Here is a 25,569-nt window from a genome sequence, read left to right on the forward strand (position 1 = left end):
TGTGTATTAGTCTGGAATCTCTCAGTTCATTTTAGATTTCCAAGGGCATTACCAAAATGTCTCTGTACTCAATTGGACAGACCTACAACCAATCAGAGTGTTGGATAGACCTACAACCAATCATAGCATTGGATAGAAACACAACCAATCGGAGCATTGGATAGACCTACAACCAATCAGAGCATTGGATAGACCTACAACCAATCAGGGCATTGGGTAGAAACACAACCGATCAGAGCATTGGGTAGAAACACAACCAATCAGAGCATTGGGTAGAAACACAACCAATCAGAGCATTGGGTAGACCCATGACCAATTAGAGCATTGGATAGACCTATGACTAATCAGAGCACTGGATAGACGGACAACCAATCAGTGCAATGAAACTTTGCATAAAGTGAGTTGGTAAATTAAACTTTTACCAAATCCTGTGGGAAGTACAACAAACACATCTTTCTGACCAACAAAAGCTTTTGAGAGAAGATAAACTGTCCAGTTCATTTAATAGCGTCGGGGAAGCAAATTCAACAGTGTTCCACGTCAGCAGCAGCCATCTTGGTAAGGTTCCTCAACGGCGATAGCAGATTCAACAGACCATTACACGTCAGTGGCAGCCATCTTGGTAAGGTTCCTCAACGGCTCTCCTTTGCATCTTCATCATATCAAACTCGCCCCGTATTAGATACACGGCTGTGATTGGCCCGACCTTGGCCATGTCGGGTGGAAATGTGTTTGAATGGGAGGATGGCTAGACGTATTCTGCAGAGCAAATGAAACCTGAGCTGCAGATTCGTCTGGTTCCCATGATCAACACCACTTTGGAAATAAGAAAGAAACATGTTCAATGAAGAGGTCAATGTAAATTGTCACAATTGTAGTTCAATTTTATATATTTTGGTTGCACAATCATAGAAATATATACATAGACACCGCATTGACTGCTTCAGAGTGTTGCGTCAACGTTGCCGCCACAGGGAGGGTTGTGCATAAATGATCATCGTTGTGCATAGATTACTGACGTTCTGCATAAATTACTGACGTTGTGCATAAACTACTAATTTTGTGCATAGATTACTGACGTTGTGCAAACATTACTGACGTTGTGCATAAATGACTAACGTTGTGCACACATTACTGATGTTGTGCATAAATGACTAACGTTGTGCACACATTACTGATGTTGTGCATAAATTATTGCCGTTGTGCATAAATTACTGACGTTGTGCAATCATTACTCCCGTTTTGCATAGATTACTGACGTTGTGCATAAATTATTAATATTGTGCATAAATTATTGATGTGCATACATTACCGACGTTGTCCATAAATGACTGACATTTTGCATAAGTAACTGAAGTTGTGCATTCATTACTGAAATTGTGCATAAATAACTGAGGTGGGTGTGTCAATGACGGTTATGAAATGTAAGCCAGAGTTGTGGTTTGGAAGAAGGAGTAATTTGAGTGGGGGGACACTTTGAGCAAAAATCGAAATCTCTCCATAACATTGTTGAGTTGAGCGCTGCCCTGCTGTCATCATTTACTTCATCTGTAACATCTCTATGAGCCCCAGGAAATAGGGGACAATAGAACCTATTTTAAAAAAAATCGAAATGTATTTTCCTCTGCAGGAACATTCCAATTCAAATTCTAATATTCTAATATGTAGCCCACTGCTATTACATACCAAAATATTACAGGATCATCAATATAAAGTGGAATGCCATGTTAAAGATCAGGCGTACAGCATTATACATGGCTGCTCACCCATCTTTATTCATTGATGGAACAAATGTGAATGTCCATAGTGACCCTAAGTGGCAGGCCTGGTAATACTACAAGCAGACACAGATTTAAAATTATTGTTATTGATATTGAAATTTAAATTGAACGGGGTAAACAGCATCATTGTGATAAAATTAACTACAAGCACTTAAGGTGAGCCATAGATTAATATTTTGGTTTGTGTGCTCTACAAACTATTCAGCTGGGAACAGTAGCAGACAATAAGCTTTTCTACTCTGAACTCTAGCTCTAAACTGGATAGAAGAAGTCAAACCAAACAGAGTTTTGACAGGTTCTGATTCTAGTAGTGCACTAACAAGTATAAAAAACACAGTCACATGGCAAGACAAGACACAGTACTTGACATAGCTCAAACAATATTCAGAATTGGTGGATGGAAATGGGCTGGCAGGTAAATATCCAAAAGGAGGAAAATGAGAAATATGGTACGGTAGTAAAATATAGCAAGGATGAGGTTAAAAGTATAGTCAATTCAGAATTGCAAAACAAATGGCAGGAAGAGTGGGATGGAGGAAATAAGGGCCCATTCTACTCAAACATACAAAGAAAAGTATTAGAAATGAGAAGAAGCAATACTGCTGGTCCTGTCGACATATCGGGATGGGTCCTCCAGGAGATATTCACCACAATATTTAACCTCTCACTCTCCCAGTCCACAGTCCCCACATGCTTCAAGACCACCTCTATCATCCCCGTCCCCAATTAATGATCACGCACATGTCTTAATGACGACCGACCCATTGTATTCACTGCCATTGCCATGAAGTGCTTTGAGAGACTGGTCCTGGCCCACATCAAAGACACTTCCCCCCCCACATCAGTTAACCTACCATCCCGAAAGGTCTACAGATGACGCCATTGACGCTGCCCTGCACTTTGTACTTACCCACCTGGAACACAAAAAGACATACATCCGGATGCTATTCATAGTTTACAGCTCTGCCTTTAACACCATCATCCCCTCCAAGCTAACCAGCAAACTCCTCTCCCTTGGACTTAACCCCTACCTCTGTAACTGGACCCTGGATTTCCTGACCAACAGACCTCACTCTGTTAGGTTACGTAACCTCACCTCCTCCACCGTGACCCTCAGCACAGGTGCCCCTCAAGGCTGTGTTCTGAGCCCCCTCCTCTACTCCCTCTTAACCCACGACCGCCTACCAATTCACCACTCAAACTCATTAATAAAGTTAGCAGACGACACCGCAGTTGTAGGCCGAATCACCAACAACGACAAGGCGGTCTACAGAGACGGGATTCTGCATCTCACATCATGGTGCGCCTCCAACAATCTTGCCCTCAATTTGCAGAAGACAAAGGTGCTGGACTTCAGGAGGTCCAAAAGCTGCAGCCACTCCCCCATATGGGTCAGAGTGGAGCGTGTCCCCAGCTTCAAAATTCTTTGAGTGCACATCAGCGAGGACCTCTTCTGGACATCGAAACCTGCTTCCTTGTGAAGAAGGCCCAACAACACCTGCACTTCCTGAGGAGGCTGAGGAGCGCCCACCTGACGGTTCCCAAAATACTCTCCAACTTCTACCGCTGCACCACTGAGAGCATCCCAACCAGCTGCATCTCAGTGTGGTATGGTAACTGTACATCAGCAGACCAAAAAGCCCTGGAACAGGTCATCAAGGTGGACCAGCTCCCAGCCATAAAAGACATTTATCAGAAACACTGCCTGTGCAGAGGTCTCAGCATCAGCAGAGATCCCACCCACCTCAACTACAGCCTGCTCACACTACCAGGCTCAGAGACAGCTTCTTCCCCCAAGCTGAGCCCCCCCTGAACCCTACAACATACAGGCAGTCCCCTCCATGTTCTCCCATACCAGCTCTGCCCTCGGCCCCCTTCTCCACCGGCATTTTAATGACTCTTTTTGCACTACAGCCATGATGACAATGCAATTTGCACGGCTCTATTACAATTACTTCAGATATATTACCAAATCCAATGCAAGTTTGTAAATATGTTGATATTATTGCGTATTTATCTGAACTTTTATCTGTACCTGTGCCTGCATATTGTGTCAATGACAATAAAATTAAATTGAACTGAATTTAATATTGAAGTTGTGGAAGCGGCCTTCAGAGCGGTGCGGCTGAACTCTGCGGAGGCTTAGGAGAGACAAAAAACATATTACGATGAGGGAGTTTGTCATCGTGCCTATGAGGGTGGAACATTGGTGTGGCTCAGTAACCCAACGGAGAGCCGGACAAAACTGGCGCCTCAATGGAGAGGCCCCTACCGTGTTTGCAGGCATTGGACTGAGAGCAGGTTCTGTGTTCAAGTGTTGTAGGTGGTGGTAATGGTTGTAGGTGTGTAAAGTAGGATTTCTTAGGCAATGTGATAGGGAATTGTTAAGATAGTATTTGCTTTCTGGTCTACCTTTGCATACTGCTTGGTGTATTTGTTTACATTGTGAAACAAGGATGTTTCAACCCTTTGTTGTTTTGCTCGTGCCAGGTTGGTTTGATTTGAAAAAAGTAGAAGGCTCGGAAAAGACAGAGACGAGGACGACCCCAACACGTACCTGGTGGCGCCTCCTGGCAGAGGCTGAGGGCGTGGGCCTCTTCAAGGAGTTCAACAGCGGCTCAGTGAGGGGCTTGGAGAAAATAAAGTGGTGTTGATACCAAAATAACCCTGTGATTGTGTGTGATTATTCCCATCATTTATAATTCAGACAGACCCACATGGTCGGCTACATTAGATGGTATCAGAAAAGGAATGTATTCATCCCCGGAGAGAAAGTACACATCTAAACAAATAGGCAATAATAAATTAATAAAATAAAGTGTGGAAAAACACTTTTTTTATTTTTGAAATAAACTGAAGGCTGACCCCCCCCCCCCAAAAAAACAACAACAACAACAACAACAACAACAACAACAACAACAACAAACAATAACAAATATAATGGCTGAGCAGAAACTGTATAAAATAATATTTTAAAATTACAGCTGTAAGGTTCCATTTTTTTTTTTTTTTAACATTTTCTTTTTCATTGTTTTATTCTGACACATAATCATAAGAATTTGCAGGAAGCCTAAATGACAGCGAGTGTGAGGCGAGCGCAGGGGCAGCGCCGTCATGGAGGACGCTGCCCCTGCTGCTCCTTTCCTACTTCGCAGCATTTCCCACAATGCTGCTGCCGCATCGCACCGGAAGCGGGACGTTTATTGACAACATGGCCACCGAACTGGTTCTGCACTGGAGAAAATCGTGATTTGTCAGTCCTTTAATCACCTGCAAACAAATCTGTTTCGCTCCGAGGCACGCAGCGGGTGGATTTGGATGAGGGGACCGGCAGGTCGGCGGCATGGAGTCACTGAGCTGAGGACAGAGCCGGAGCACCGCCATGTCGTTTTTCAAGAGGAAAGGTGAGGCCAGCGTCCGCCAGCGTCCGCCAGCGTGTTGGGTTTTTAATAGTTCGTATTGTTTGATTAGCGACGCGAGGAAACTGTCCGTTCAGGCAAACGTCACGGAATTTTACGGAAATCCGCAAACTCGTTTAGATTTCAGTGGCGTCTTCTCGCTACTGTTAAGCTAGTTTAGCGGTGGCCTTGTGCTGCATTCAAGTCACACAGGAAATACGAGAGTCGTGCTTGCGATAGGTGAAATGCCGTTGACGTCGGTTTAACCTCTGTGCTTTGTACCCCGACTTCTGCCCCTTGAAGCCCCAAACACCCTGCAATGCAGGCATGATAAATAGTGTTATGTTGCCAGTATAATACATAGGCTGTAACGATAACAAAAATCGGACTTTACACAGTGACTGACTATATGTAGAGATTTTATTTTGTATGTGTTTGCAAGTTGCACCATTTCCTATGTTTAACAGAGTGCGAATTATCATTGCTTATGGGTTGATTTTTAGGGTCATTGTTGTTCATTGTTATGTTGTTCTGCATTGTTATTTCTGAGGTTTATTGTATATTGGCATTATTTTATGTGGGCTATACTCCCCTTTGGTGTACAACGCTTTCTGGCCGTGTCAAACAGCCTTAATTAACTCTTCCGAAAGCAAAAAGTCAGTGATTCACACGTGACACGAAGGCAGCATAACGCTAACGCCAGCTACTCGGGCCACAGTGAAACCAAAAAGGCGGCTCAAACATATAATCCCTTCACGAACCAATTTGTACATACTTCTTACATTTTTTTGAATCAATAGCTTGTTTAATACAATGAATGCGATAGTGTAATTTAATAAAATAGTAATACCTATTGTTTGTATAGCACCATACATCCAATTCAAAGCTCTTAACATCAATAGAAGACATTGAAATAGAGAGACTAAAGAGAAAAATGCATTTCATATAAAATTATAAATATTATCCTTAATGTCAGTGTGTGAGCCATCAATTTAGACCAAGACGTTGAAGGAGCACAATAAGATATGTATTGAGAACGTTAACTGTGTGTTTGTGTTAAATGATTGTAATTAAGCCGCCATAACTGTTTTGTTAGCACTACATATTCTTATATACTGAAAATCTCATGTTAAAGGATCCAGTTGTCCCAGTTCTATGTAATTACGAGGTGATGTAAAGTGTTACATCATATCAAAATAGTAGTTTTCAAATTTGAATGCGTTGAAAAGTTGGGACGAACCCCTTCAAATACATCAGACCTCAAACCAGGAGCAACTTTGTGTCACATCTTATCACCATTAATCTATGCTATAGGTGAGGATAATAGTTACAATATAGTGGTTTTGTGACTGTAATTCCACTGAAATACAATAAACAATAATATTAAAGCACCACTCAGCCCTCTTCTAGCACCAGCTTCAGAAAGGTTGTGCTGTCGTAGTGAGATGAAATGTAATGGAATTCTTAACTGATCCTGGAGTTGGATGAGAGGAAATGTGAAGAACCAAGGGTTAGGTTCTGTTTGTCCAGATAATTTATCCAGCAAATTCTTGTGCTTTTAATTTTGCCACACTGTCCAAATAATTTAAGCTTCCAAGTGTACTAATTTAATTCAAAATGTCTGTGTGTGATGATAAGTACCATTTCTCTTGCCTCTCCAGCTCCCTCCCTCCCTCCCTCCTCTCCGTCTCCACCTCTCACATGTACACGCCTGCTGCATTTCCCCCCTTCTCTCTGTGAGGGTATTAAATGGCCTACCCCATTCACCAAATGCCACAATGCTTAAGGCCTTCATGACATCAACACATCAAGGAATAGATACTGTGTTCTAATGATTTCTTGTGGTAAAACCCTGAACCGAATAGTGCTTTGTCACACAAGTGTAATAAATGAGTCTTTTCTGTTTTAAGTTATCAGGTAAAATACATTTTTGATACGCGCCAAGCTTATTTACTAACGAGCTAACTAATTGTCTGTTTCTCCATTATAAATACACAGTAAATTGTAAACTTATCAGTCTTTAGTGAACATAACTCAGTCTTTAGCTATGATGTAGCCCTAACATTAATTCATCCTTTATTGAAGTGTCATGCCATCTTGTGGCCCACCAGTCTTTGGGACTTTGGGACCGCATGGGATTATAAAATACCTTAGCAAAATGCCAAAAATGGAACTGAACATAAATACAAGAGAAATAGAATGCACTTTGCCTTCAGTGCTCTCTACCTCGAATCCCAGGCCTCCTCTAGATACCTTGCAAACTTAAATGTCTCTTCTTTTCCAGTCATCCATATTAATCAATCTCCCTCACAATGTATATCAGTAAGTAGCAGGTGATAAATATTCTCGTAGAAACCAATATATCCAGTCACGGTTTTCTCTTCCTTGCACACTTGGACTGATGGTCCGAGGTCTAAAGTCTTGGAAACTGACTCCAAAGGCCAAAGTCAAGTGTGACTTTGAGTTTTTGTTTTCAGGCCACAGGCACGTTTCCCTTGCCCTCGATCTCGTATGCAGATAGCAAGGAAATCAGCCTCTATTGTAATGATTTGTTTGCATAGTTTAGTTATCCACATATCCTGGCTTGGTCATTGTTTTGATGCATGCTTTTCTACTACCTTTTCAGACACACTGTATGATCATATGCTTAAGTCCATAATGCATCCCAGGCATGACAAGTGGCTCACAGATCTTGTGTTGTTGAGTCCAAATACTCTCGCTCTCCAATGACATCGCTGCTCCGCCTTCCCTCCCACAGCTAAAAGCAAAGAGCCTGAGAGACCAACAGATGCTAAAGTCAATAGAGGTGGGTACAGCGCAATGTCTGCAGAGATCAACAGAAAGCTTTTCATTTGAAGGAGTTGTTTGTAAAATGCTGGGAGATAACATGGAACGTTCATTGGGTATCTTGGAAGTTCCATGTTAAAGAATCCTGAAATCCTAAACTCTTGTTTTCTACATTCAGTTTTACAAATATTAAGCCCTAAAAGTAATTAAATGATCTCAATTAAATTTCATATTGAGTCAACGTTTCTGATGTTCTAATAACAGCTCATAGAATCATCTAGTTCATAACCTTCCCTATTTCTACATAATACTTCTTTTGGCCTTAACCAAATATCTAGTACTTGCCTTTATACTTACCTGCAATACTTAATTAAATAAGAGCAAGGATTAGTCCAAAAATGTATCCAAAACCTCATTAACATTTGTCTTAAAAAGGTATTGTAAAGTATTACATTTAACTCTAATAACTACATGGTTATTAATTCAGACTGAATGTCAAGTTTCATTATTTAAGTCCAGATATTCTGAGAAATGTTGCTTCATATTCATTAGCATTAATTTACACAACAAAACTGTGTCTGATGCGGATGGCTAGATATTGGAATTCAGTACTTTAATGGTGATATTATTGAGTATTGAAATATTCTGTGTTATTTGATATTAGAGATTCTATGCATTGTGATTTACATGTACTTTCTAAATCAGTAGTCCATATAAAGGCAACTCAGGTTTTATTGATAAGATTGTGCGACAGGCTGCTTTTCAAGTTAAAAATTCAATTTTTTAACTTCACTTAATAGTTTCTGAAATGCAAACACACACACACACACACACACACACACACACACACACACACACACACACACACACACACACACACACACACACACACACAATGAGCAGTCTGTTCTTAAGGCACCTCTCACACACCTCGGCTCCTGTACTCTAACTCTGTTCTCTTTCATGAGACGGTCACTTCTGTCAAAAGACCTTTTTCCCCTTCACACAAACGACTCCAGCCCCAGGCTCTCTGGCTGTTTGACATCGTTGAATGGTCCCTTATTTAATGAACTCTTTCTGCATCCTGTTCCCCAAGGCCCTGCTCCCGCCAGCCCTCACTCTCCATCGCTGGGCCAAAGGAACCACCATGCCATCCAGGAGGCCGCGGGGCCGAGCCACGTGGCCATCAATGCCATCTCCGCCAACATGGACTCCTTCGCCCGTGGACGCACCGCCATCCTCAAGAAGCAGCCCAGTCACATGGAGGCGGCCCACTTCGGTGACCTTGGTAAGCAAGATCTTTTTGTGGTAAAATATTAAATTTTTTGTTTGCACTTGCACTTTGCAGTTATGTTAATAACTTGTTATTAACTGGGGAAAAATACTTTTTCCATTTGTGTTGCCTTCCTCTAGGGAGGTTGGAGCACAAGTTCCACTGGAACTTCTAGCGATTTGGTGTCTTGCCGAAAGTAGAGCTGGTGGTGGAAAAAAGTTGGATTGTAGCCCTTTCTTGTATCTTTTCAGTTGGTTGACCTTCAGCTGTTGCTGTGTTGCTCGTGCTCCTGTTGCAGCGGACTCTGAAATGGCTGAAATTGCCGACTGGATGTTGCGAGCGATGAGCGCTCTGTGAATAAATCTTCCAGGCGCTGGCACTGTTTCATGCATTAGTTTGCCCTTTGGACCACATGCACATCGCAGGCCTCAGGGTCACTGCTCGGTCATTTGGTCGAAAGAAAAATCGGAGTGCACTGAATTCATGTACTTCAGCCCTAAATAAGTGTTTTGTGGTTGCAGCTAGTGCTACCCACTGCTAAGGCTGTGACTTAAATCAATACCAATATTTTGATACCAGTCCTAAACAATACTTTTACAATACCAAATTCAATACCAATCTATGGAAATAGAGATGAAGGTTAGTGGTGGACCGATATCGGTTTTTCAATGTCCGAAGCCAATATGTAAAGAGTGGGGTGGCCAGTGGCCAATAAATAATGCCGATATCATGTTTTTTGTTTTTTGGTTGTTTGTTCATTTTGCATCTGATAAAATACAACAATTTAATAATAATAACAAATGGGACACAAAATTGCTGAACTTAAATTAACATTTATTTTACACTAATGTTATTGTCTGCATTGTCTCTGCAGTGCACTTAAATAAAAAAAGGTATCAACTAAATAAATGTCCACAGGTAATCAAAAACAAAACTTTGTGGAACTTTGTATGAAATTGCGTAACGCGTTCACGTTTACTAACATACTGCGGCTTACTGACGCCCAAGAGAGAAACTGCAACTGGTTTTGAGTGCTTCTGTTCTTAACAACACCATGAAAGGATCCAGGTGCATAGAACGTAATGTATTGAAATTTTGCACGATTGCCGATGCCTACTGGATGGGTGCTCTGAATGCCATATTTTGTTCAGGTCTTCTTTGTTTTTGTTCCTTTTTCTAATTTTTTTTTTTTTTTTTTTTTTTAATATATATTTTTTAAAGCCGATGGCCTGACGCTGGTAGCAGGAAGGAGATGGAAGGAGGCCTGTAAGAGACAGGAAGGGTGTAAATTAGTGTCAGCTTTGGCATTCTGACTGAAGCAGCCGCCACTGTCACTCAGGGCTTACAGCTATATACATGTAGCCGTTGGGGCGGCGCAACACCGCAAGAGCTGTGATTGGTCTGCTTTTTCCTGCATGTGTTTCCACTGTTTCCGGTTCATTTCCGCCAACAGTGAAAAGCCAAATGGAGCAGATCAAAGAGAGGCTGGCTGAGGAGGTTCGAAAATGTCAATTAATACGACGCATCATTCTGATTATACAGACCAACAAATTACACTCGATTCGTGGTGTGAAATATCTGCAATCCATTTTTATTACTTCAGTGCTAAAATGGACTTGACAACTTGCCGTTATATTATATGTTTACAGGAATGCATAAAAGGATGCAGGAAAGGCAGCAAATATAACGCATGGGGACAGAGCACATGGGGTCTGTGCCCACAATGGGCACAGACCTTTTATTAGCTTTGATAGATCATGCAAATAAACCGCAAGACGTTGGGTCTTGATAATCTGATTGGGATGTATGCTGCTTGATTTCACGGCCTCCAGAGGACGTCTTGCGCTGTGTGACCTTTCCCATATCTGACCAGACTCTTAATCAGAAGTGTCTCACGTAGTGTAACATCACTTGGATCACAAACGAGCACAACGGCTTCCCAGCTCTGGTGTCTCTCAGTGTTTACCCGAGAAATGTTCTTATATTTGGTGGAGGAGGTATAAGAATGTTGTGTACGGGGCTGTGAGGTTGTTACAAAATTAAGAAAAGAGGACTTTGTTTTTGCGTGGGTCACTCCTTTTCATGGAAACTCTATTTCAACACAACGAGGCTACTGTTGTGTGCTGTGGTTCTTATGTTCCTTAAAGGAACACAAGGTATTTTTTTCCCACTCTCGCCTTCGCTCTAATATTATAATATGGGATTTTCTTTGAACAAAATTATCATAATTGTCAACTCTTGAAGAGTCACCTTTCAACTCAGAACTTTCAACCTTTCCGATCTTCATGGGAAAGGAATATTGAATTGGAAAGTTGGAGTCACTGTGTCATGAGCCGCTGTCCTGTGAACCTCAAATTGCCAGAGAGTGGACGACATTTGTAGTCAACAGCACTGAAACTCTCCTGTATGGATTTATAATATTGTAAAGTCCAAATAATACAATATCAAAACTTGTAGCCTAAAGTGAACTTTCTTTCTATTAATTTTCATATTTCGCTGTTGACGGAGGGATTAGTGGGCAGCGCCCCCCGTTGTGTTAGTTCTGGTAAAGGAAACACTGGTCCATTGTATAGCTGCAGTACAGACAGTGCTTTGTTTGAGGATATTATGAATGTGAGGTAAGTTGTCAATATTTATATTGATAAGAATATTTGAAATGGTTCGACAAAATGGCTATCATGGGATGTACATCAGCAGCAAAAATGATAATAATGAAAATAATTATAATTCATCATATAATTCATTTATATTTTCTCAGGCTTTCAGTGTGTTATAAGAGACAAAGTATTACATCGATGAGTTAATTTAAGTTACTAAATTAATTAATTTACAAAATTAAAGAAATTAAATGAACATCGAACAAGGGTCGAAAACCCTTCTCATTTTTAAGCACAGCTTGGATTGACACACCACTTTATATTTCTGACCTCCTCTGCCCATATTCCACCTCCAGGTGTCCTACATCCCACGCTTTAAAGTTTTAAAGGTGATCGTGCATTCTCTGTTGTTGCCCCGAGCTGTGTAACATTCTCTACCTTTGTACCTTTTACTGAACCTTCAAATCCTGTTTTAAGATCCATCTATTTTCCTCGGTCTCTGAGTTTGCATCAGGTCTGCAGTGTCTTAATATTTATGGAGTGCCTGATATATACAGTATAAATGTGACCCACCGCAGCAAAACCCGCATTGTGGCGCATTTCTAAAATCACCATGAGCCACCAAATTAGTTGAAAAAAAGCTTTCTAGAAGGAGAATTAGATCTTTCCAGATTCGTGTTACTTTGTGTTTTTTATTTATTTATTTTTTTTTATCTCAACGTATTTTCAAAGCCGATTTAGATTTTTAAATAGTAGATAAATGTTAAACCGTGGAGTTTAATATTCCCGTTAGATGACATGGGGAAACACAGTTCACTTACCGAGACACTAAACAACGCAGATCGATGGTTTCCTTTAAAGTGAGCGTCCAGGTGAAGATCATTCCTCCATATTCCATGTGATGTGAAGTCACAATGTGAAACCGTTTTAATAGAGTTCAACCTTTAAATCTTACGTGTTTTATACACACACCTGGTTTGAGTGTTGTGTAGGCGTCGTAACACGCGACTAAGAAATGCTGAAGTCACTTCCGTAAACAAGACACGGAGCCCTCGGAAAACTTTGGAGGTGATTATCTCAGAAACACAGTTTGCCACATCCTCATCATTAACAAGCCATAGTTTTTAAAATATTTGCTTGATTTCGCACAAGTGACACCTTGTTTAGAAGCTCTGATTCTCCACTTTCCAATGACGTGAAAAAAAGTGAAACGGCACCAAAAGTACCTAAAATCTGCGGTGGGTCACATATTGTGTCTGTGTGTGCATAAGGATTAGTTACTCTGACGTGTGTTTACTTTTACGCTCCAGGGCGCTCTAGCGTGAACTACCTGACGCAGGAGACCCGCTCCCGCCTCTCCAAGACTGTGGACCAGATTCTGCGGGACACTGTGGCGCTGCCCTACTACATCCAGTTCATGGATACCCGGGGCACTGACAACCTGGTGCGCTTCTGGCTGGAGGCGGAGAACTTCCGCGCCACCAGCTGGTCCCGAGTCCGAGCCCACAGCCTCAACTCCATCAAACAGAGCTCCCTTGCCGAGCCCGTCCCCACCTCCCTGGACGCCAACATCACGCCTGTCGCACCCGGGACCCACGGCGGCGGAGACACGGCCCCCACACTCCAGCTCTTTCGTCATGGCTCCTTCAGCACAGACCCGGGACAGAGGCCCGGGACCCCCGTGACCACCCGAGCTGAGACCCCCAGCAGCCAGCCCCCCTCCAGGACAGGAACCCCCTACAGGCAGCCGTCCAGCAGCGCCCTGAAAGAGCTCTCTGACAAACTCATGAAGAGTGTGTTTTTTTTTTTGTTTTTTTTTTGATTTTCTGACTTTCCCTTTGACATGAGGTGATTTATCGTTTTCGGAGGATACTCTGAGGATTTTTAGCCTACAGCACTGATTGAATTGCAACGATACTTATATGTTGTAATTACAATATACAAATAGTTGAGATAAACAATTTAATTGTCTTGATAATGTCCTATAATTCTGTAAAATACACACCCACCTTATGAAGAATAGACATTTAATAGAACTGAATATCGAAAAAAAAAAAAAAATAATTAAAACACAAATCTCCTAATCCACATTCTATTTGTTGCAACGTTTTTAACATTGACTTAAAATTGCACTTAAATCGGGATGGAAACATATCCCAATCCAACAATTTTACCAAATGATTAGGATTATCACAATTAATTGTGATTGTGTAATATTTGTGAAGGCTATAACGATACTATCAAAATAATTTGTTCCCTGTGCCAAATTTCTATATCTCACTAGTTTATGAGCATTCATTTGACAATTCTAGTATATTAAAAAAAAAAAAGCTTTTAATTGAAAGCCGGTCCTTAGCATATATGGTGATTTTCATCCCTTTGTGTCTTTCAGGTATTGAGAGGGATGCCGTCAACATCTTTACCAAGTTCATCTCTCCAGATGCTGCCAGGCCCATTCTCATCACAGAACAGATCAGAAACGACATCGTTGGTAAAATATATATTTATTCACTGCTTTATCATAAAACTGTGTATGAGTTCAGTACCTAATAGGACCCAAATCACAAAACTAACTTCTTCACTGTGTGAAATGACTGAATGTGAATGAATGTATTTTCATCTTTGTTCTCATAACCTTTTATGTGCACTTAGTTTACATCTTTTAAATACAGTGTTCTTAAGAAAATCACAAAAACTTTTTGTGTGTAAAAGATAGATTTTTCTCCCTCCTGACACTCTGACAAATGCAACTTATTTTCAAAGTACAAGAGTACACTAGCTAAATGATATGATCAAGATTGAGAGAGGTCAAATGATATTCTACAGAATTGGAACCAGTCAATAGCATAATGATATCATGAAAATGAAATGAAATGAAATGAAAATGTCATTACTGGTTCTTTGTCAAATTGTTTTATTTGGGATTATGTCAAATCACAGAAGTTTGCGACCCGTGAAACAGAATCCGTTTCATGCGTCTCACAGGGAACACACATCATTTATCCGTTTTCTGTGATTTTTGACGCTGAATATTCTGTCTTTGTTTTGTGAAGCTAAGATTTGTGGAGAAGATGGGCTGGTGGACCCAAACTGCTTCGTCATTGCACAGTCTGTAGTCGTTGCCATCCTGGAACAACAGTGAGTTTCTTGTCTTCTCATATCCCAGGGGGCAGTGCGGTTTCCCTTAACGCCATGTTCGGACACAAAGATTAAAGTGCAACCCCTCCCGACCTTCTTTTGGACATTGACTCATCCAGCTGCTACTGTGTGTATTTCTCTTCCTTCCCTCGTCTGCTCTATAATTGCCAGGCACTTTATTGAATTCCTGCGAAGTCATCACTTCTGTAAATACCAGATTGAGGTGTTGACCAGTGGCTCAGTCTTCCTGGCAGACATCTTGTTCAGCGAGTCGGCTCTCTTCTACTTCTCTGAGGTGAGTGGCTCAATAGTTTCCCATAAATCGTAGCTTTTTTTATGGAAATCCACAATTTACCAGAACTAACCATTTCAGACCTGCCAACCAACACACAATTCTTAGTCAAAATATGCATGTACAAAATGCTAGCTGAAAATACGCAAACAATTGATGGACTCATTAAATTAATATATATATATATATATATATATATATGGCGTTATATATATAAATCAATAAATACATACAAAACAATACTGTACATTTATTGGGTATTTAAACTACATCCGTCGGATTGGACCAGATGTTAGACCTGTGTATCCCCTCCCTTCCCTTTCCTCTTTCTCAACATCCACGATACACAGCCCGCTGAGCGCTACATTATTACCCACCGAGGTGTAACGCTGCTTTGTGAGGTAAAATGGGAAGTGGGAGAGTTATAATAAAAAAAAATGTAAGCGCAAAAATGTGACCACAATGTTAACATTTAAAATATGAGATGCACCGATGGATCGGCCGGTGACCGGAATTGGTCGGTTTTCAGCTGCCAATCAGTGTCAGATACAGTATATTTTCAGAGTCTGTGCTGCTCACATTTACACACAATACTGTGCTCATGTACTGTACTGGTAAAAATGCAAGTTGTAAAATGCAATTTATTTGCGAAGTGCCATATAAATATAATATAAATGTGTATTTGCATTTAAAGTGAAAGACGTTGATTTGAAGTTTGAAGTGGACATTTCCATGTGAGTTTTATGTTGGTCCTACTATAAAGCTCAGTGAGAGTTCCAGGTTGAATTCTACTGAAACTTGGTGACATCCCATATTCTATTTTATTGGAACTCAGTGACAGTTTCATGTTCTATTATTGTTCCATAGTCAATAATGAACAATAATAAACAGTGTCAAAATCTGCAATCTCACTATATGGTCACTGAAAATTGCAGCAGTAGTACGTATGTACGTATCACGTGAGCGTGATCAGATCATGGGATGTATTTGTCGTCTAGGTACAGCAGATAAGAAATAGGAATTAGCACGTCAGACTTAAAAATAAATAAATAAATAAAAAATTCCGAAATAGGAATCGACAAGAAAATTGCAATCGGTGTATCTCTAGTTGGTAAACATGTTGGGTAACTTCACGAGATGAGGCATTTCAAGGAGTATATCTTAATTAGATAAATTTGTATATATAGTTAGCTATAGTAGCTCACATACAAGGTGATGAGTCTCGTCGCCAGACGCTACGGTGTGAATAACTGAAGTAATTTAGCTGCAGTAACCCAAACGCCACAGAGACTCCCTGTTACACTATTGTGGTCCTCCAAATATTTTTCCAAGGTTGGCAGGTCTACCATTTTATTATTAGAAAAGTCAAACTGATACAAGGCAAGGTGTCCAGTGAGTGATAGGTCCTTTTCGTATCCAGTACATGGAGAAGGAAGAGGCGATGAACGTGCTCCAGTTCTGGCTGGCGGCCGACAACTTCCAGGACCAGCTGGCGGCTAAAAAGGGTCAGTACGACGGCCAGGAGGCCCAAAACGACGCCATGATCCTCTATGACAAGTAAGCCTTCCTCCCTGTGGATGTCTGCAAGGATCCTCCAGTCCTGCATGCTATAGTGGATCAACTAGCCTAGCTCCTGTGAAATTAGGGAAAGACACCTTCTTGTAACTCAAAAGCTGAGTTATTTAAAGGTGTGTGCGAGAAATTATGAAAAGGACTTGGCAGAAATGGAATATAACATTCATAGGTATGTTTTAATTCGTGTATCATCCCATGAAAATAAGGATCATTGTGTTTGCGTTATCTTACAATGAGATGTTTTTTATCTACATAGGGAGCGGGTACGCTTCCACGGAGGCCACAATGTTGGACTCCTATGTTTGTACAGTAGTCTAGAAGGGACAAAGGGACACCTCTAGAGAGGGCCTTTTGCATGTTTCGCGGCCACCGTCTCATTCACGGAGGCCGCCATGTTGCACCGCCATAGAGGGGGTGGGTATCCAGCTGGTTGTGATCCACAACCTCACCACTAGATTCCCCTAAATTCTACACACTGCATCTTAATGGTTAATTTAGTTTTGACTGGACAGCTCGACTCTTGACAAAGACAGTGGTTAGAAGATACCCATTTATTAAGTACTGGTGCAAAGTTTTAAGAACATGCACCATGGGTCTGGTCATGGAGAGAGCCCCGATGCACCAGGTAGTCTGATCATGGAAAGAGCGCCCATCTCTGGGGCGGGCTGGTTGTATAGTCTCTGTGGTGACCTTTACTGGCATAAGTCACAAAACAGTACGGTAGCGTAAACGCTGAACAGTGACACAAGTTTGACATTCAACAAAGATCATCATGTTCGGGAAATTCCGGGGAACATTGTGCGCACCTGCACGTTAGCACAGAGAATATACTTTTTGTGATGTTACACAAGATGGCACTAGCTATGGGACTAAGTAACATGACCATATATGGTTACATAAAAAGTACAGAGCAATTAGAACACAAAAAAAATGGGGGAGAGGGTGTGATGATCCATCATTACCAAAAAAAACCATCAACCTTTAAGCAATGCATCATGTATATTCATGTACATTTAGGGGTCCAGCCCTGCTCTGATTTTTATTATTATTAATCTGCTTGGTATTTTCAGGCTGAAAGTATCTTATACAAGGAACCCTCAGTATACAGAGACATGGTTATGGTCTCATTGGAACCTTGGCGTTTCCGTTGCAAATTTACAGGAAATTGAAGCTCGTTGGCGCACCTTGATTAGTTTGAGGGGCGTAGCGCTTTGCGACAGTCTTCATCATCCAATGTTATATAAGTCCGGTTCTCTGGGTGGTCATCACATTCGGAGAGTTGCGCTGTGTAGACTTGGTTGCTTTTTGTAGTATTTCAGTTGTTCGCAATGACAGACAAGAGGAGCTGATGCTGCGTTCAAGGTAAACTCGAAAAATTTTAACTTGTTTCACAGAACCCCGAAAACTGTCCATAAGAAATGATGTGTTTTATGCCGGGATCGGACAGGCCATACATTTGTGCCGTGTCTTGGTTGGGAGACTGGCAACATTACAAGTATGACCCCGACCAATCATTGTTGCGCGAGTTCATATGTTGTTGGGGGTGTGGGGCGAGTTCATAGGTCGTCGGGGGGAGGGTCTCTACTATCAACAAACACGACTACAGAAGTGCTAGGTGTGACGCTAGCGGTCTTGTGTTCCAAAAAGAAAAATTAAATAAAGAATAGTGACTGTGGACCCCATTCCAGTGTCGATCCGATCGTTTGGACAATCTGTCTCAGCAACGAGCGTCCAATCTAAATCGGTTTCATTTTCCACCTCACCCTCTCCCCATGCTTCCCAGAAGGACTCGGATCCCTCTGCTACAGATATGTGCACCAGAGAGCACTCATCCTATTGGTCAACATTAAGGAACAGCTTTTTTTCAGGATTTGTCAGACTAGGCAGGAAAACACAAAATAATCTGACGTGCTAGATCTTCTGTCAGTATTGTCACGATTATGTCACACTACACGGGGTAAAGACGCCCATTCGCCCATATTTGGTTCCCGATGCTGGAAATTTGTCGGCCACGACAAAATCCCATCAAAATCTGGCTCGGAAAAAATGTAATAAGTACCCAACGTGACAAAACTGGACCCGGTGTATTGCTGCCGCCAGCTATATTTAAGTCTTATTATTGCAATATTATTATATATTCGCAACCTCTATAAAATATAACTACTGAAAAAAAATTGTATCATCACATGCATTTAATTTTGGGTGCTAAAAAGAAGATTGGAAAACAAAGTCAGTATGATGTAGTGATTCAACGCCGTCGCCTTCCAGGTACTTCTCACTCCAGGCCACCAACCCTCTGGGCTTCGGCGACACTGTGCGGATGGAGATAGAGTCCAACATCTGCAGGGAGGGGGGGCCGCTGCCCGACTGCTTCACCACCCCCCTCCGCCAAGCCTGGACTACTATGGAGAAGGTCAGACACCTCCTCATCCTCAGCTCTTAAGGGCTTCTGCTTGTTGGATCAGTAGCTGTCACACTTTGTAACTGGACTTCTCCGTTCTCAAGGAACATCTGGAAACGCACCAAAATATGAATTAATACTATCAGTCAGTGGATTTTCACACAACAATTTTATTGAAGGAGAAGAAAGTCCTGCTTTCATTCTTCTAAATATGCAAAATTCAATAGTAGTTCAATAGGACTTGATCTTCTTAAACTCCGGTTTTAATCCTCCAGTAAGGCTACAGGATGGCTCGGCAGATTCAGACTCCCTCCGCTCCTCCGTAATTCCTGGAGACCACTTAGTACATTTTCTTTTGACTTTCAAAAAAAAAAAAAAAAAAAAGAATGTCATCGTAGCTGCAGTAGCAGAACATTTCTACCTGTACTATCAGTACACCAGCGAATCAAAAAGGGGCTCACAGATTCATGTTCATTGATGTGTCTAGGCTTGGTAATGCTAAAGGTCATATTATTACCACCGTAAAGACATCCCACAAAGCTCTATGACATTGTTTCTTTCACAGGAAGTTGATATTTAAAAAGTACAGATCAGTGGCATGAGGTTAAGATTGCGTCCTTTCATTTTAGATTTTCCCTAAAGTTTTTGCATTACAAGCGGTGGCCTGCCTTGAGTTATCAATCGACTGATAGAATGTTAGATAAAGGTCTCCTATATTTCAAAATAAACAACAAAGCGAGCAGACCTTTGTGCTGTCATTCCGATCCCTCCAGGTATACATGCCTGGCTTCCTCTCCAGTAACCTTTACTACAAATACCTAAGCGACCTCATCAACTCTGTGCGGGCCGATGAGTTTGTGAACGCTAGCACTCCGGGCCAGAGTGGCCCCGCCGAGGGAGACCGCTCGGATTCCACGCCCGGCGAGGGCTCTCAGGCTCAGGTAACCCCGCGTCCGACGTCCGGTGACATTTAGAGTTTTCCCTTCTCGTTGGACATCAGAGAAATGCTTTCAGACGGCTGCATGAAAGGTCTGGATCATTGTGCTCGTGTGCAGTTCATCTCGTCTTTTTTAGCCGTAAAAGCTGCTGTTTTATTTGGATATGTCCACCTGCTAACCTACTGTATCTTAAAGGAGGGAGTACAGCATTTTCAGAATACAATTGATTACTGGTACTTCTGCTAAATTGTACTTGTGGCACAACCAGATTACCTTGAAAGTTAAATATACGTGATTATTAAAATTTTATATGACAAACTGTGTGGCACACTGTTGGTGAATGGTGCCGAATAAAACAGAAAATAACCACAAGCACAGACTGGGTCCTACACACTTCAGCTCATCAAGTTCCTTTAAAAGGTGAATTAAAGTGATTATTTATTCCATTACAGCAAGGTACCAAAAAGGCAGCGGTGAAAATTCTGAAGAACTTCGATGAAGCCATCACCGTGGACGTGTCCAGTTTGGACCCGGAGTCCCTTTACCAGCGGCCCTATGCCGGGTGAGCTTGAAACCACCAGTAGGGCTCCTTCTATCACATTCTTGCCGTTGGGAAATACAATCTTTGATGTAATGCACAATTCTGCCTTTTGCGTTTCTTTTGCGATTGGGAGTTTGTGTATGGAGAGTGAAAGGGTCAAAAATCCTGGATGTGTATCCATACAATTTATGGATTCAATTAGTTTGTGTACATATTAATGCCTATTCTAACATTAGTGCGTGAAATCATAACTCGTATACTGAAGTATATGTGTAAGTTGGCTGCTTCCAATTCATATTTGTGCTTTGTTTTTATGTTTTTGTTTTGTGTAAATATTTACCGAAATCACTCTCATTCAATTGAAATGTTCTTATTTGGCATGACACAAACTCTTATATTACCAAAGCATAACAAGACATGTACACAAAAATGACGATACACAACATATAATAAGATAGAGACAATGATGAAATTGTTTCTCTCTTCCTCTGTCTCTCTGCTCAGGAGAATGACGTTTGGGAAGGTGAACGAGCTCGGACAATTCATAAGGGAGGCCGAGCCGGAGCCGGACGTGAAGAAATCCAAAGGCATGCCGCACACACACACACACACACACACACACACACACACACACACACACACACACACACACACACACACACACACACACACACACACACACACACACACACACACTGACCTCAGCTACTGTATATCTGCTCACTCCTTGTGAATGTTTCCATTCTCTTCATAGCATCATGGCTCTGTAGTCAGAGCCTCCTCCTCGTGAGCTGGAAGAGCTCCATTGCTTCTTGTGTCTAGAAAGCCTCTCCTTTTGGGAAGAGAATACAATACTGAGGAATGTTTGAGAAAGCCGGCAGCCATTGTGCGTTTCTCAGCTGGATCTCGTGGCTCAGACAGAAGCCGTTGTCTTTCAGGAGCATAACGGACAAAACAGGGAGCATTAACTTTTCGTCGTGGACGCCTCTAAAAAGGAATGATTTGTGCAGAGAGGAGGGAGTCAGAGTAAGTCAGGACAGACTCAGCGTGGTTTCATGTGGAGAAGTTCTCAGGTGGATTAGGGTCAAGTTGCTATTCTTTCTTCAAGTAGCTATCAATGTTTTTTGTGTGAATACATGTCCATTTTGATTAGATTTACATGGATTGCATTACTATCATGATGACTGACCTGTTCCCACTTATTATCTAGGTGAACATTACTGAGATTTACATAGTCTGAAATTCACTCTTATATCCGTTTAGAATGATATTTTTGATCTTTGACATCACAATTTATGTTCCCTAACTGTGTTTCAGACAATCCTATGTAAACATAAGGGTTTGACTATTACAGAAGCCTCCTAACTTAAGAATATCATCCTAAATTAGGAATCCTGTTAAGGGTGCTGAAGGAGTCCGAAGGTCAAAAATAACCACCAAAATAACTGTCAAAAATGTCAGCCAGGCTACTCTTGCTGGGTCTACATGAAGTACGGGAACATTAGAATAGAGCTGAAAGATAAGGGTAAACCTAAATGTTGAACGAAAGTGGACGTGTAGTGTAATTATCCAACATGGCCGATCTGACGGATTACCACTTTAACCCTCTCCCCGTGTATGACTCAAGTAGCCTGTGTTTTCTTTACTCAGGTTCCATGTTCTCTCTAGCCATGAAGAAATGGGTCCAAGGCAACTCGGATGAGGTGAGACCATCAAGATGATAAAGATGATGATGATGATGATCTACCTGGAGAGTGATTACCATGGAGATTCATGGGTTGTGCTGTTAATGCCGCCTGTTTGAATCCATCTTGTAACCTTGTTCACCTTGTCTTGATCATATTTCCTGTTGCACCACCCGAATCGATGACGTGAGGTTGCCTCCCACGTCATCTTAACTAAAGATGCTCGTTGGACCTTTAGTTGTCTTGAATCTCCCCTGACTCCGCTGTCGTGTGTATTCGGTGCCAAGTCTGTTCACTGTGTTCCCACCAACACAGGCCCCCTTTTCCACCAAGGCATTTGGAGGGCCGGTTCGGTGCCGATGTCTGATCTGGAACCGGTTCTTCCTGTTTGCTTCGACAGCAAAAGAACCGGCTCTGGACCCGGAAAACTGGTTCTATTGAGATATATTTAAATAGAACCAGTAGAACCAATAGAACATCCAGAAAGCTGGCTCGGCAGCGGCAGGGCTGCGGGCTCTGGACCGCTGGGGTTTGAGCCTGCCTGCCCCCGGTTTTTAACATTTACCACCAATGTCCCATTTTTCACCACAATTAAAATAATAATAATATTATACTTGTTTTCAGCGCTTACATAGACATTTATCCTGTTCAGTCCCACTCATCACCCAACCCAACAAAAAAACTATTCATTACAAAGCATAAGCGATACTACTACTACTACTACTACTACTACTACTACTACTACTACTACTACTACTACTACTACTACTACTACTACTACTACTACTACTACTAATAATAATAATAATAATAGTAATTGTCTTCCACCCTGACGTCTACAGTGATGTAGTGACGTGGCTCTCGGGCCTGGTTTTCACGTGGAAAAGCAAACCGCTTCTTAGAAGGTTCTCAAGTCGGCACTAGCACCAGAACCAGAACCAGCACTCGCTTCACGTTGGTGGAAAGGGGTCAACAGTGAGGAGGTGACCTTGAAAAGAAAGCTGAAGGGTGAAGCACTTTGCTCGGCTTCTTGTCAACATGGCTTCTTGCCTGAAGAGTTTTGTTTTGCCTTGATGTTGTTCTTGTTCCTGGCACCTCCATGACCTGCTGCTTGTTTGTTGGCTCAGGCCCAGGAGGAGATGGCTTGGAAGATTGCCAAGATGATCGTCAACGATGTGGCCCATCAGTCCAACCACGACAGCCCCGGCAAGTCCACCAAGGTACATGGAACTGATGCGGTGCCTTTGTAATGACATGCATGAAAATGACTATCAATGAAGTGATCTTTTTTTATTTATTTTTTTATAAATGCCATTTCTGCTTCCAGTTATGACCTCGTTACGGAGCCAAAGGACAGTTGTTCCTGGAGACAGAGGAAGCAGGCTGAACGCAGAGAACAAAGCATTATCACACCCCTCACTCACCGTGTGTGTGTGTGTGTGTGTGTGTGTGTGTGTGTGTGTGTGTGTGTGTGTGTGTGTGTGTGTGTGTGTGTGTGTGTGTGTGTGTGTGTGTGTGTGTGTGTGTGTGTTGAGCTGTTGCTCACTCACTGACAAACAGTAAACTTGAAGTACTACATAGTTCCACTCTTTGAACTTCATGACGCACCGAGGGACCATGTGACCAATCGGCCGCCAGCTGGAGGAGCCTGAAACAGAATGCTGAGGCTTTGCAGAGCGACATCTTCCAGACTTCCACAACGAGGTCTTGTGTTGGAGCGACAGGAAAGCGCTGACCCGAGGACCTCTGGAAGTATTCCTCCTCCTCTCATTGCACTTCCCCTCTTTCCCCGCCTACCTTTAAAAAAAACAAATACAAAAACAAAATCCGTTTCTCGACTTTTAGAAAAAATTCCCTGAAAAGGCTCGGAGCTGAATGAGTGTCGCCGCTATTTGGTTTGTACAGTTCTGGCAGAAGCGAGAGCTCTCCTTCAAGCTACGCCTGCAGTGTTTCGGTGGCTGGTCACAGATGCCCATGGCCGTTTCTGCACCGTTTAAAGACCTGGAAGGTTATAGTGTAACAGGAAGTGGCTTGATTGACTTCCAAAAGTACCTGTAGCAACCTCCCCGCACCTTGTCCAAACTTTAAGAGTGTCGAAAAACAAACACACTCCCAGAGGAACTGATGCTACGGAGGTTCTGTCACTGAAACTCCAGACCATGTGTCATGCTCTATATATGTATGTGGACTTCTGGTTTACCCTCTACAGGTATATTAACATTAGCTCGTTTCTTTTTTTTTTTTTTTTTTTTATAAAAAGTGATTGTTTGTATTGTGTCATTGAAACAAATTTCAATGAAGACTGTTCTACTGGAAAGTGTAATGGGTGAATTTAACAGTTTTATTCCTTTTCAGCCTTACAGAGACTTGGAAATGAACCAGAAAAGACCTTTTGGTACTATGTACCACTAATGTTTTCCGAAAATGTATGTGTACCTAATCTATAATATTTAAATTGTGTTTCCTAATCTATAATATTTAAATTGTGTTTGATTTAAATACATATATTATGAAATCTTTTTTTGTTGTCGTAATTAGTCAGTACTATATTGATTATGTTGAGCCTGTGTTCAGTATGTATTTTCCTATAGATTAGGGAAGGCAGTGCCCTTGTCCACCAGCTGGGGGCAGTGTTGTTAATCAGGTTATTGAAACAGTCAAGTGATGAGAAATCTGATCAGTTGGAATTTAACCAAAAATTATGAATTTATTCGTGGTCCTTAGTCAAATTATTATACTTTTTTTATATGTTTAGCTTTGCAACATCTTAAAAAAAGAAAAAAAAACACTGAGTTTCCAATTCAACTTAACGGTTAAACAATAACATCTGCTGCACAAGAAGAACCTTTTTAAATATCATTTACATTCGGGAAGACGAGGGGGAAAACAGCAAAAAGCCTCAATTTATTATATTATTATTATATATTATTTGTTATATTGCATATTTTATTTTATTGAAGTGAAGTCCCATTGAGGTTCGAGTCAGCAGAAGCAGCAGCAGCAGCAGAGTGTTGAAAAACATTGATCATTTTTATTTGACAAAAAAAAAAAGACAGACTAAACTACTCTATTACTTTTCTGATCATCCCGGGTTTCAACTCCTCCGGTGATGTGAGGAAACGCCCACCAGCAGCCACCCAGCACCACCTCTGCTTTGTCTGCG

The 25,569-nt window shown here is 41.6% G+C and overlaps 1 protein-coding gene across 2 annotated transcripts; it reads left to right on the forward strand.

The window, feature by feature from the left end:
- The first annotated feature begins 4,980 nt into the window (after positions 1-4,980).
- akap10 (A kinase (PRKA) anchor protein 10) lies at positions 4,981-24,838 on the forward strand. Of its 2 annotated transcripts, XM_080014163.1 has the most exons (15): positions 4,981-5,185; positions 7,938-7,985; positions 9,063-9,254; positions 13,147-13,629; positions 14,229-14,327; positions 14,890-14,974; positions 15,146-15,269; positions 16,687-16,823; positions 19,110-19,254; positions 20,016-20,183; positions 20,633-20,742; positions 21,226-21,308; positions 22,372-22,424; positions 23,534-23,626; positions 23,734-24,838. In XM_080014163.1, exons 1-15 carry the CDS (start codon positions 5,164-5,166, stop codon positions 23,737-23,739), a joined length of 1,848 nt encoding a protein of 615 aa, XP_079870289.1. In that variant the 5' UTR covers positions 4,981-5,163; the 3' UTR covers positions 23,740-24,838. The 2 variants fall into 2 exon arrangements, with proteins under 2 accessions (XP_079870289.1, XP_079870290.1); XM_080014164.1 differs by lacking the exons at positions 23,534-23,626; positions 23,734-24,838 and adding an exon at positions 23,249-23,340.
- The last annotated feature ends 731 nt before the right edge of the window (positions 24,839-25,569 follow it).

This window comes from Zeus faber, assembly GCF_960531495.2.
Source record: "Zeus faber genome assembly, chromosome: 14".
Classification (NCBI taxonomy): domain Eukaryota; kingdom Metazoa; phylum Chordata; class Actinopteri; order Zeiformes; family Zeidae; genus Zeus; species Zeus faber.

Bases quoted from the DNA above. Each gene is read 5' to 3' on its own strand.
- akap10 (XM_080014163.1), top strand. From the start codon at position 5,164: ATGTCGTTTTTCAAGAGGAAAG. The intron at 15,270-16,686 runs GTGAGTGGCTCA...TTTCGTATCCAG, and splicing joins CTCTCTTCTACTTCTCTGAG to TACATGGAGAAGGAAGAGGC. The intron at 19,255-20,015 runs GTCAGACACCTC...CGATCCCTCCAG, and splicing joins CCTGGACTACTATGGAGAAG to GTATACATGCCTGGCTTCCT.